Source organism: Lampris incognitus, chromosome 16 (assembly GCF_029633865.1).
Source record: "Lampris incognitus isolate fLamInc1 chromosome 16, fLamInc1.hap2, whole genome shotgun sequence".
NCBI classification, from domain to species: Eukaryota; Metazoa; Chordata; class Actinopteri; order Lampriformes; family Lampridae; genus Lampris; species Lampris incognitus.
The window spans coordinates 8,371,250-8,383,749 of record NC_079226.1 but is presented as its reverse complement, the minus strand read 5'-3'; the positions used below and the strand labels follow the sequence as shown (position 1 = coordinate 8,383,749).

General features: G+C 52.9%; 1 protein-coding gene across 4 annotated transcripts in view; it reads left to right on the top strand.

Moving 5' to 3' along the window:
* Positions 1-12,500, top strand: part of bcl11ba (BCL11 transcription factor B a) — a 63,133-nt gene that overhangs the window by 32,145 nt on the left and 18,488 nt on the right. For 2 of the 4 annotated variants that reach the window (XM_056296057.1, XM_056296056.1), the window contains exon 4: positions 3,302-3,308. The exons of the other annotated variants lie outside the window; for them this stretch is intronic. In XM_056296057.1, the coding sequence (XP_056152032.1) occupies positions 3,302-3,308 (7 nt within the window). The remainder of the gene's footprint in view (positions 1-3,301; positions 3,309-12,500) is intronic. 4 annotated transcript variants of the gene reach the window in all.

The following is a 12,500-nucleotide window of genomic DNA, read 5'->3' as shown; positions in this document are numbered from 1 at the left end:
AAGCCCCGCAGCTTACACTCTCTAAATGGGGGGGGGGGGAGAAAGTGAGTGAGAGAGGGAGTGAGAGAGAATGAGCTAGAGAGAGAGCGGGAGAGAGCGAGCTAGAGAGATAGAGGGAGGGGGAGAGAGAGAGGGAGAGAGAAAGTGAGTGAGAGAGGGAGTGAGAGAGAATGAGCTGGAGAGAGAGCGGGGAGAGAGCAAGCTAGAGAGATAGAGGGAGGGGGAGTGAGGGAGGGAGTGAGAGAGAACGAGCTACAGAGAGAGAGAGAGAGAGAGAGAGCTAGCGAGGGAGAGAGAGAGAGAGCGAGCTAGGGAGGGAGCGGGAGAGAGCGAGCTAGAGAGATAGAGGGAGGGGGAGAGAGAGGGAGAGAGAAAGTGAGTCAGAGAGGGAGTGAGAGAGAATGAGCTGGAGAGAGAGCGAGCTAGAGAGAGAGCGGGAGAGAGCAAGCTAGACAGATAGAGGGAGGGGGAGTGAGAGAGGGAGTGAGAGAGAACGAGCTACAGAGAGAGCGAGCTAGCGAGGGAGAGAGAGAGCGAGCTAGGGAGGGAGCGGGAGAGAGCGAGCTAGAGAGATAGAGGGAGGGGGAGAGAGAGGGAGAGAGAAAGTGAGTGAGAGAGGGACTGAGAGAGAATGAGCTGGAGAGAGAGCGAGCTAGTGAAAGCGGGAGAGAGCAAGCTAGAGAGATAGAGGGAGGGAGAGAGAGAGGGAGAGAGAAAGTGAGTGAGAGAGGGAGTGAGAGAGAATGAGCTGGAGAGAGCGAGCTAAAGAGAGAGCGGGAGAGAGCAAGCTAGAGAGATAGAGGGAGGGGGAGTGAGAGAGGGAGTGAGAGAGAACGAGCTACAGAGAGAGAGAGAGAGAGAACGAGCTAGAGAGCGAGCTAGCGAGGGAGAGGGAGAGAGAGAGAGCGAGCTAGGGAGGGAGCGGGAGAGAGCGAGCTAGAGAGATAGAGGGAGGGGGAGAGAGAGGGAGAGAGAAAGTGAGTGAGAGAGGGAGTGAGAGAGAACGAGCTACAGAGAGAGAGAGCGAGCTAGAGAGGGAGAGAGAGAGAGGGAGCGGGAGAGAGCGGGAGAGAGCGAGCTAGAGAGGGAGAGGGAGAGAGAGAGAGAGGGAGCGGGAGAGAGCAAGAGAGCGAGCTAGAGCGGGAGAGAGCGGGAGAGAGCGAGCTAGAGAGGGAGAGGGAGAGAGAGAGAGAGGGAGCGGGAGAGAGCAAGAGAACGAGCTAGAGCGGGAGAGAGCGAGCTAGAGAGGGAGAGGGAGAGAGGGAGAGAGAGAGAGGGAGCGGGAGAGAGCAAGAGAGCGAGCTAGAGCGGGAGAGAGCGAGCTAGAGAGGGAGAGAGCAAGAGAGCGAGCTACAGAGAGAGAGAGCGAGCTAGAGAGGGAGAGAGAGAGAGAACGAGCTACAGAGAGAGAGTGAGAGAGAGCGAGCTAGAGAGGGAGCGGGAGAGCGAGCTAGAGAGGGAGAGAGCGGGAGAGAGCGAGCTAGAGAGGGAGAGGGAGAGAGCGAGCTAGAGAGGGAGAGGGAGAGAGAGCGAGCTAGAGAGGGAGCGGGAGAGAGCGAGCTAGAGAGGGAGAGGGAGAGGGAGAGAGAGTTAGCATATCCACTGCAGACGCTCCCCTCCAACCCTGTGCACTTCTCATGTTGTGCCCTGGGTGTAATTCTGTGTCTGCTAAGAGGGCGTTTAAGACTGCTGTTGTCCGCGGTCTTTCTAGCATTTTCTTACATTAGTAGGACAAGTAAGGTTGGCTGTTAACAGGCCGAGCCGAGCATCCTGCAGTTTGACGTGATCTTCGTCATGTTCCTGAGGGTGGGAGGTCAGCTGTCTTCACACCAGCTGAGTTCTGGACCGGTTGGAAACAAGTTCTGGACCAGTTGGAAACGAGGTTTCAGGCAGAAAGAAATTGTAGTTTTCTTCCACGCGACGCCGCCTCTCTGCAGGTGTCACACGGTGGCAGACATTTTGGCATGTGGGGCAGATAAACGCACTTTTTTTTTGCCCCGCATGGAGGATGACAAATATTCGGCACACTCCGCCCAACGCCACCTTTTTGCTCTCTGCTCTTCTTCCTCCTCTTCTTTTGCGGTTCCTCCACTTGTCCGTATTGGTTTCTGGAGACCACGTGCCTTTTTTTAAATCAAGTCTTTCACTGATTTTATTGATCACTTGAATCAGTCTATCTTTTCTTGTATGGCTGCGTCTCAAATGTGTTTATGTGCTTGTTTTACCTGTTCACTTTTTTAAGCTTCAGTTATTGTTATTTTTTGTACACAGGCTTTCTTGCTACTTGCATGTCAAGCGTTCTCTCTTCCTTTCATTATGATAGCAAAATGTGTACCGTACGACAAAGGGATGAGAGTGACTTCCTGTGCAGAGCAGGTGGCAGCAAAAGTCTTTATCTGGACGTTTAAAGGGCGTCTTGCAAACAAAAGTCAAGTCAGGTCAGTTTTATTTGTATAGCCCAATATCACAAATTACAAATCTGCCTCAATAACATCATATTTTGCCTCAGCAACACAACATCCTGTCCTTATACCCTCGCATCGGATCAGAACAACTCTGCAAACTGTACGATGGGCCAGTGTTTGTACTCTAGTTCAAGTGTCAAGGACTCATTCTGTTCTCGTGCTCCCTCGACCATTTGCTTTTAAATGCATGGCTAAAAAAGAAACGCAATTTGGGCATGCGGGTGGCGTAGCGGTCTAATCACTTGCCTGCCAACACGGGGACCGCTGGTTCAAATCCCCGTGTTGCCTCCGGCTTGGTCGGGCGTCCCTACAGACACAGTTGGCTGTGTCTGCGGGTGGGAAGCCGGATGTGGGTGTGTGTCCTGGTCACTGCACTAGCGCCTCCTCTGGTCGGTCGGGGCGCCTGTTTGAGGGGATGGGGGGGGAATAGCGTGATCCTCCCACGTGTTACGTCCCCCTGGCGAAACGCCTCACTGTCAGGTGAAAAGAAGCAGCTGGCAACGCCACATGTATGAGAGGAGGCATGTGGTAGTCTGCAGCTCTCCCTGGACCGGCAGAGGGGGTGGAGCAGTGAGCGGGACAGCTCAGAAGAGTGGGGTAACTGGCCGAGGGGCGAGGGGGAACGCTATTTTTTTGTCCGGGGACCACTGCAGGATTCCCATTCACAGCCTTCCGTGGCTTTCTGTTCTGCCCTTTTTGTTTCTGTCCTCCGTTAAAATGGGGATGGTGTATTGTGGCCTATCCACAACCCACTTGTGGGTCATGACCCATAGTTGGAAAACCACTCGTTCAGATGGTGCTCGTAGCCGGCGAGCTGCCTGTTAGCAGACATGCAGGGTCTGAGTCAACTCGCATGTGCTCAAGACGAAATCCAGCCAGTTTCTTTTCCTGTCAACAGTTCTTCCGAGTCTCCTATTTGATTTTCATTTCCTGAAGGAGCCTCAGGAATGACACCGTGCTATCTCTCCCCCTTTTCTGCACAAGCAGCCATGTGCCGCTCGCAGGCTTTGAGGTGCTGAGTCGGAGACGACGTCTCGGAGTCAGGCCCCCTTTCTGTGTGTGTGTGTGTCTGGCTGTGGCGGCGGCGTTGGCGGGGATATCAACCTGACACCGCTGGCTCCCACCAAGTCTGTGAAAGATTTTGAATTTGTCAAGTCATGGAGAAGGGGAGGGCGGAAGAACGAGAGGATTGCCAACACTGCAAAAACACACACACACACACACACATTCAAAAATAGGTAATGCATACAGTAAACCCCCTTGGGGCTAAGCGGACAAAACTGAGGCAAGCGCACTTATATTTAGGCTGCAGAAGCTCTGTGCAGCAGAGAGAGAGCGATAGGGTGGTGGAGGGAGGGCGTAAGTTAAAGAAACCCAGCTACAAAACCAACAAACAAACACAACTTTATCATTTGTATACAATCACACATACATGACTCGGTCTATTCGTTGAGACACGTGGATAAAATGGGATTACGCGTGAATTAGCGCGGGAAGGGGGGCTGGAGCTCCCTCTAGTGGTGGGTACAGCCCCCCCCCTTGTAGTGGCAGGTGGCTGTGTAACATCTTAAACCCAACAGTATGCCTAACTTTTCCTAACGTGCAAATGCAAAAAAATAAAACAAAACACGTCTTTACTTCACCCAGTGGGCGGCGCTGTGTGGAATGTACATTTGTAATAGTAAAGTGAGTAAACACGCCGTTCCAAATCTGCTACACACGCACCTTACAAACAACACAATGACATCATACTGTCGCGACCGAGGAGGTGGTCTCGCTCTAACCGTCGGCGGTTCTGCGGTGGGGGAGCGCAATGGCTGATGGGAGTGTTAATGTTAGATTTAGAATTGTGTTTTAATGATGTGGTGTGCGCGTGGTGGTTATTCTTGTGTTGTTGTTTTGGGGGTTCGACTCAGACTAAGTAGGAGACCGTTTACTGACTGGAGGACCATGACTGGAACTGATGTCGCCAGTTGCGGTTAAAAAGAGACCTGCCTCTCCACTCATCCCTCCACACCGGCTCGCCACAATACTCTCCGTTTCAGCTGGCGGACCCCCCCCCCCCCCCCGCTTAAAACGCCGTCCCGCGCGTCTGTCCGCGTCGCGCTCCGCGGCGCCGGTTCTGAGCCAGCTCGCCGGGTTTGGTGGGCGTGTTCCTTCGTAACGCGGACCACGTTGTGGAAATCAGCCTGCCTCCTTCTGGACTCACGACTCGCCCTCTCCAGTGTGGAGTATCCGGCACAATGGGCTGCCTGTGTCTAGCACTGGCCAAATCACCACTTAACAAAAGCTAATTTCTCACTCGGTTAAACTGGGGGAGGATTAGGGGCCCTGTGTTGGTGCAAGCCGTGTTTGGTGGAAGCAGAGAGGGATGGAGGGATGTTAGAAAAGGATTTAAACCTCAATTACAAGGGACTGAGGGCTTTTTTTGTGTCCGTGGAGAAGGTGGGGATGCCGGGCTTTAGCGGCGATGACTAGAGAGCGCCTGCTGCCTGGTTATGCATGTGTGTGTGTTTGTGTGTGTGAGTTTTTAGGAGCCTGTCGGTGTGTACGTGTGTGTGTGTGTGTGTTGTGTACGTGCATGTGAGTGCGTGCGTGCATGCAGCCAAGGGTGGCACATTCTGACAAATGCATGTTGATCCCCTTGTTTGGAGGGGTTTAAGTCTGCCCAATTTCACATGCTAACACTTGGTGCACAGGAAACACGGACAAAGACACACACACACACACACACCACGGATTAACAACATACAATTACAGCACATGTAGGTCCACTGGATGTGGTGTCTGCAGTCGTGTTCGACACACAGTAATTGGTCTGGTTTGGATCCCAGACCAGACCAGACAGGTATGGAAGCGAGAGGCTGCGGTCCAAACTAAAAAAAAAAAAAAAGTGTCTCGCTAAAGAGCTGTTAAACACTCCCCTGTCGCCTCTGCAGATATTACATTCTCTCTCTCTCTCTGTGTGTGTGTGTGCGTGTGCTCTCCGGTCACATGCGAGCCCCCGGTGTTTGCCCGCTGTCATGGAGACGGCGAGGGGCCCCGAATCACAAGCTGAGCGCTATTGCAGAAAGCGCCATTAGCGCCCGCCGCCCACCACCCGCCGTCGCTGCGGTCCGACCAGCAGCCCTTTTTAGTGGCTCGCTCCTCTCTTCCCCACATTTGGTTGGGACGGTGCCGTGCCGCTGACTTCAGCGCTCGTTTTCCCCCCTTTATTTACTTTAATGCGAGGGACATTCTGGGTGGCAGCACAGTAAAACCAGACCCGGTGTGTCTCGCCTCTCTAACCCAGAACCAGATTTGAGTTTCTAGCTGGTTTCAGCATCTCTCATCACCTCATCGTAGTATTTTTTTTGGGGGGGGGGGGGGGGTTGGGGGATGCCGAAAGGCACAGGCCGGCTTTCCTCTGAACACAAAACCCCTTCTCCCTTATCAAAGCTTCGCCTCGCCCCCATCGACACCCCTGAATTATTCACTTAGAGGAAAACACAAACAAAGCGTGCGAGCTACAGTTGTTGTATTGATTTCTCCGGGCAACATCACAGATAACAAAAAGAGGGGCCGGAGGAGACGGGAGCCGGGCTGCAGCTGCCGTCTCTCTTTTTCCTCGTCTGTAAATAAATCAATAAGCTGTGTGTTGTTTTTTTTTCCCCCTTCTGAGAAAGCGTCTGGCGGCCTCTTTCCCAGGAAAAGGAATAAGTGAATAAATACATTTTTTTTGCTTGTAAATCATATCTGCGTTGTGATTTAGCTAGTTAGCGTGTATGGGTCGGGAGCCCTTGCTGCTGAGGGACTCCCATTTTTCTACCTGTTGGTTTGGCCCAAACTGCCCATCGGTGGGCCAGTGTGTCTGCTGGTGGGGGGTGGGGGGGATGGGGGGGCTCGTCCAAGTAAACAATGCTGGCCGCGGGCCAACGGCAGCCGCCGACTGCTCCCGCCGAAGTACACATCACATCGCCCCTGATTAAAACCAGGAGGCAAATTGTTCTCGCGCTCTCTCTCTCACTCGCTCTCTTGCTCTCTCTCTCTCTCTCTCTCTCTCTCTCTCTCTCTCTCTCTCTCTCTCTCTCTCTCTCTCTCTCTCTCTCTCTCTCTCTCTCGCTCTCTCTCTCTTGCTCTCTCTCTCTCTCTCTCTCTCTCTCTCACTCTGTCTCTCTTGCTCGCTCTGTCTTTCTCTCTCGCCCTCTCTGTCTCTCTCTCTGTCTCACTCTCTCTCTCTCTCTTGCTCTCTCTGTCTTTCTCTCTCGCTCTCTCTGTCTCTCTCTCACTCTCTCTCTCTTGCTCTCTCTGTCTTTCTCTCTCGCTCTCTCTGTCTCTCTCTCTCGCTCTCTTTCGCTCTCTTTCTCTCTCACAAGGTCTTCATCCGTTTAGATGGCCAGGGTGAGGAAAGAGGAGATGGGGGAGAGAGGGAGAGGGAGATTTAACGTATCTGGCACTGGTTGAAGGCGATGGGAAGATAAAAGGCATACCTCGGAGGAAGTTGCAGGTTGGCTTGCAGAATGTTTTTTTATCGTAGCTCTATTCTCCAAGCCCGTCTAATTACTTTCTGTCTCGCTCTTATTGTAACCCTCGAGGATTTGATGGCGAACGCCACAAAACCCGTGGCCATGCCATGTGTACAGCTACTGTTTGCGTACGTTACCCACAAGGAACCGGTTTGCTCCCCGGTTCTGTGCCTGTGCTTGACCGCGATTGGTCATCAGAGTGGACAAAGGCCGTCCGCGTGCCGGCACTTGTCTCGGCCAGAAGCGGTTCTGTGACTTCGGCGGGTGAAACTGGGTGAAAGTGTGTCATGCGTCATGGCCGCCAGCGCAGCGTTGGCCATCTGCCTGGCTGTAAAGTGAGACGGAGCTGGCCTGTGAACTCGCACCACCGAGCGTCCGGCGCAGCCAGGCGTTTGGCCCGCCTAATCTGAGCTTCTCGAAAGACACCGCCATCACGTTGCTGTGCCAGAACTCACACACACACACGCTCACACACACTCACTCAGACACACACTCAGACACACACTCAGAACCCTGCAGGGAGCCCCGGGGATGAGCTCTGCAAAGTGACCCCGAGTCTTTCAGATTCGCTTAAATTCTTCCCGTCATCTCTGAGCGATAAGTTAAAACATTCTTTCACATTTTCTCTCTGTTCCTCCTCTCTTCTTTTGTGCTTTTTTTTTTTTTTAGTTCATCTTTTTACTCTTTCTCTCTGATTTTGTCTTTCTTGTTGTGTGCCCTTCACCGTGCCGTTGTGTTTGCTCGCCCTGACAGGTCGGGGTGTGTGGCGAGATGTGTGGCGAGGGTTGATCACAGTGCACCGCGAGTCAGCCGACCCCTGAAACCTAGAGCCCTTTGTAATGTCTCTCTCTCTCTCCTTTTCTCTCTCTCTCTCTCTCTCTCCTTTTCTCTCCGTCTCTCTCTCTCTCTCTCTTTTCTCTCTCCCGTCTTGATCGTTCTGCTTCGCTCTCTCCCCCCTCCTTCATCCGAGGCTGTGCCAAGAGTCATCGCTTCACATGACAAAGACGTTTTTCCAGTTCTTTTCTTCTCCGTCCCTCCTCTCAACACTCCCGAACACACCACCGTCACCACCACCACCACCACCCAGCCTCCTCCTCTTCCTCCACCTCCTCAGGCCCTCACATACTTGAGAGCATAAAGACCTCAGAGGGAGCTCTTTAGCCTGCTCCCTTTTGTCCTCTCACCTTTTCACCAGATACTCTACACCTTATTTTTCACTTTAAGAACTCGTGGCCCACACACACACACACACACACACACACACACACACACACACACACACACACAGCGTCCGTCGTACATGTGTAGTTTGGTGGGGGGAGGGAGGGAGGGGGGGGGCCGACGTTTTTACTTTTAATGGAATCCGCCAGCGTAAAGCGGCGTACTGCTCCTTTAAGGAACGAGACAGTGCTGCTATGTTTTTCTGTCCCCTACTGACGCGAGTGAGGTACGGTGTGTGTGTGTGTGTGTGTGTGTGTGTGTGTGTGTGTGTGTGTGTGTGTGTGTGTGTGTGTGTGTGTGTGTGTGTGTGTGTGTGTGTGTGTGTGAGAGTCCAGCAAATGAAAACAGATTGGAGTGGTTATGGAGCAGGCCTGCTTCGCGTTAGCATGGAGACAGGCGTACTGTGTGAGTGCCATACCCCCTACTGCTGCCACCCTCTCTTCTCTTCTCCTCTTCTTCTTTTCTTCTCTCCTCTCCTTCCTTTCCTTTCCTTCCATTCCTCTTCTCTCTCATCCCTTTAACAGGTCCTGACAGACTTTTTCCACTGCTACTTGCTTTTTTTTTTCACCCCTCCAACTTTTTTCGCTCTTCTCCCCCCCCCCCTCCCCTGTGAATAATATTGAGTGAGCAGGCAAGAGAAAGACGGAGAGATGGATGTGTAAAAGAGAGGGAGAGGGAGAGAGAGAGAAAACAACAGAGAGAGAGAGACGGAGGGGGAGAGAAAGAGCGAGCGAGAGAGACGGGGAGAGAGAGAGGGGGAGAGAGAAAGAGAGAGAGAAAAAGAGACAGAGAGAGACGGGGAGAGAAAGAAAGAGACAGACAGACAGACTGAGAGAGAGAGAGAGAGAGAGAGAGAGAGAGGGAGAGAGAAAAGGCGAGAGAGAGACAGAGAGGGAGCGAGAGATTGCATTCTTTTTAACACCGCCCCCTGGTGGGTTTGTGGGCGTGGCATCAGTAGTGACGGTAGTGTCGTCAGGGTGAATCTGTGGGCTGAGGAATCGGCGTGGCCCTGCTCACAGTGTCTCCTACACGTAATGCAGGTTCTGTGTCTGTCCACTCCCGCCTCTGGACAGCTGGGCTGAGAGGAGGAGGAGGAGGAGTCCTGTAGATGATGGTGGTGCACAGTAGAAACCACACCTGCGCTGGGCTGCAGCTTGTCTGTCCACCAGCAGAAGTATGGACACCTCAGAAAACTGAACCGAAGCAAACCGTTTCACCTCCGCCCCAGAGAGGATGGATGGATGGATGGATGGATGGATGGATGGATGGATGGATGGATGGATGGATGGATGGATGGATGGATGTTGTAGCTAGATGGAGGAATGGAAATCGGCGAATGTTCCCTTTAACTCAGCGTTCAGTCACGATGGAACTTGGAAAAAAAAATGTTTTAAACTTTGCTCTTATTTTATTATTATTTTTCAAACCTATCACGTTACATATTATTTGGTGTCCGACACATTTGCCAGGTCAGAATGAAGCGGACCGGCAGCCTCTTGTCAGGCCGCCATCAGTGTTGCCTCACAGTTTTAAGTTCGGCGCTCGGCTTTCACCCTCAGCCACTTTTTTCCACCGGACCAAAAACCATCCCACCGGTCTCTCTGGCTGGCTGTATGGGAAATAATAGTGGGGGGGTGGGGGTGGGGGGTGGATTGCTCACTAAAGAGGGGGGCAAAGAGAAAGAAGGGGCATGTGAATGGGCGTCACGTTCTGTGTAAATCGGTCTGTATCTGCCAACCTCGTTTGGGTTTGACCACCGGAGTGCCGGGAACGGCACCACGGCTGCTGCTGTAATCACAACTTGTTGGCTATGGCTGATTACCTTTTACAGGTGCTGTTAAACAGAGAGTGAGCGAGCGAGCGAGCGAGAGAGAGAGAGAGAGAGAGAGAGAGAGAGAGAGAGAGAGAGCTAGAGTGAGAGAGAGAGAGAGGGGTTTAATTGCAGTAAAATCAAAAAGCAAACATAACCTTCATTATGGTTGCCGGGTTAGCGGAGGTGGAGCGGGGATGGTTGGGTCAAATTGGGCGGTCCGAAGGGTAGCTTGCAGAATCGGGTGTGGGGCGTTTGATTTGTTAGCGGTTTAAAAGGCACATAAATCCGGGCCGAGGTTAAGGAAGGTCTTCCAGGAAGCGCGTCGGAGGTTGCAGGTGTGCGATTGGTCTCTGTAGTGGCTCGTTGCCTTTTTAGACCCCGCCAGGGATCCAAAACCTTATAAGGGCCTCCAGCACGGACCTGTCCCCTCATCTCTCCCTCTCTCTTTCTATGTCTCTCTTTTCTATCTTCCTCCCCCACCGCCCCCTCCCTCCTTCCTCCATGCCCTCCTCTAACCCCCATCTGCTCTGGATCTGCTCTCGTCCCCCGACCCTGCACCTCCTCCCTCCCTCTCGCTGCCATTTCTGTATAAACAAGTGGAGTCTGACCATAACACTCAGACCTTGGGCTGACTCCTCCGTTTGCAACCCCCCCCACTCTCCCCTCAAGCGCACACACACACACACACACACACACACACACACACACACACACACACTCTATACTGTTTTTCAAGTATAGAAAAACAACTTGTTTTTCTATACTTGTGAGGACCCTCATTGACTACATTCACTCCCCAGTCCCTCATCCTCATCCTCACCGGAACAACGACAACTAAATGTCTGACTTTAATCCTGACCCTCACCTTAACCTTATCTGACCCTAACCTTAACGTAATCCCCATTTTAACCCTCAAATAGACCCTTAAAGGAGTGAGCGGCTCACTTTGCGAGGTGTTGAAATAAAATCTCTAGAAACGGCCGCTTATCCCGAACGCTTCTGTCCCTTGATTTCATTCCGCAGCATAAAAGGACTGAAGTTGATCCCCAAAGAGGGCCGAGTGTTGAACGTGTAAAATGGATTTACTGGAGCGAGAGACAGATACAGGGGCCAGCGAGAGAGAGAGAGGGAGAGGGAGAGAGGGTGAGAGAGAAATGTTTTATTGAGGCTTGTGGACGGATGCCCGTGTGTCAGACAGCACTGTAATACGTCTTATTCCTACAAGAGGGGCACTATTACATCATAGTCTGGGATGGGGCTTTAGTGTGTGTGTGTGTGTGTGTGTGTGTGTGTCTGTGGTTAAGTGTGTTCCCAAAGACTCCAACTTGGCAATGGGCAATTTTGGAGAAGCATTATAAGAGGGGGGGGGGGGGGTGTCAGTTGCGAAGGTCGGCAGAAAGATAGAGCGAGAGAGACTTAAGAGAGCGAGATGTTCCAAAAATGCGCTGGACGGCCGTCTGTTGCTCATCAGTCTCGTGGCAGCGCCGTCCCCGTTGCGCCTGCCGAGACCGAGGTGCCGTTTTTCAAGTCAGCTCCTCACCTGACGAGGCGTCAGCGACGGACCACCTCAAACGTACATCTTGTTCCTCGGCGGCGAAAGAGGATGTGAACTCGCATAAATCAGTCCCCCCCCCCCCCCTCCCGGTGTCGACCGGCGCAACACGTGGGCAGCGGGTCAGGTGTCAGATCAGAACCACGCACGTCTCCCATAAAGCCCGTGCACGGCTTTTGTCGCGACGCAGAACTATTGACAGTTTACACAGTCGGCTCCGACACGAGCGCCCCGGGAGCGGTCCAGCGGGAACAGTACAAGGTACAGCGCTGCACACACGCGTACTGCTCATCGCTGTGAGCCCCCGGCACCGCCCGGTGGACCTGCCGAGCTCCGGCTTCTGACAAACCGACGACGGACGGGAGGGAGCTAAAGCTATGTGTGTGTGACCATTTTGTACACAATCGCACGACTTAGTTTCAGTGTGGAATGAATACTGTGCACACGGTCAGTCTAGCATGTAGCAGGTGTATCCCGCAGGGTGTGGGTGTAGGCAGGATTAGGAGGAACAGCGTGGAGGGAGATTACGCCCCCACCGAGCCCCTTCCTGCCACCACACCCCTAACACACATGCACATATGCTGAAACACACACACACACACACACACACACACACTCTCCCCAGGTGCAGTGGTGCAGGGCCAGTTTGTGGGATTAGCTGGTATGCTCTGGCACTCACTCCTGGTAATCCCTCTAATTTGTTAACAGGCCACAGAGACAGTGACACACACACACACACACACACACACACGTGCACACACACACACACACACGTGCACACACACACACACACACACACACACACACACGTGCACACACGTGCACACGCACACGCACATGCATGCACATTGCTCCAGTCCCTCTCTGATTGTGAGGGGCGACCTGTCTGCCTGGATAACCTCCTCACCGGACCTCTAGGGTGGAGGGGGTGGAGGGTGGTGGAA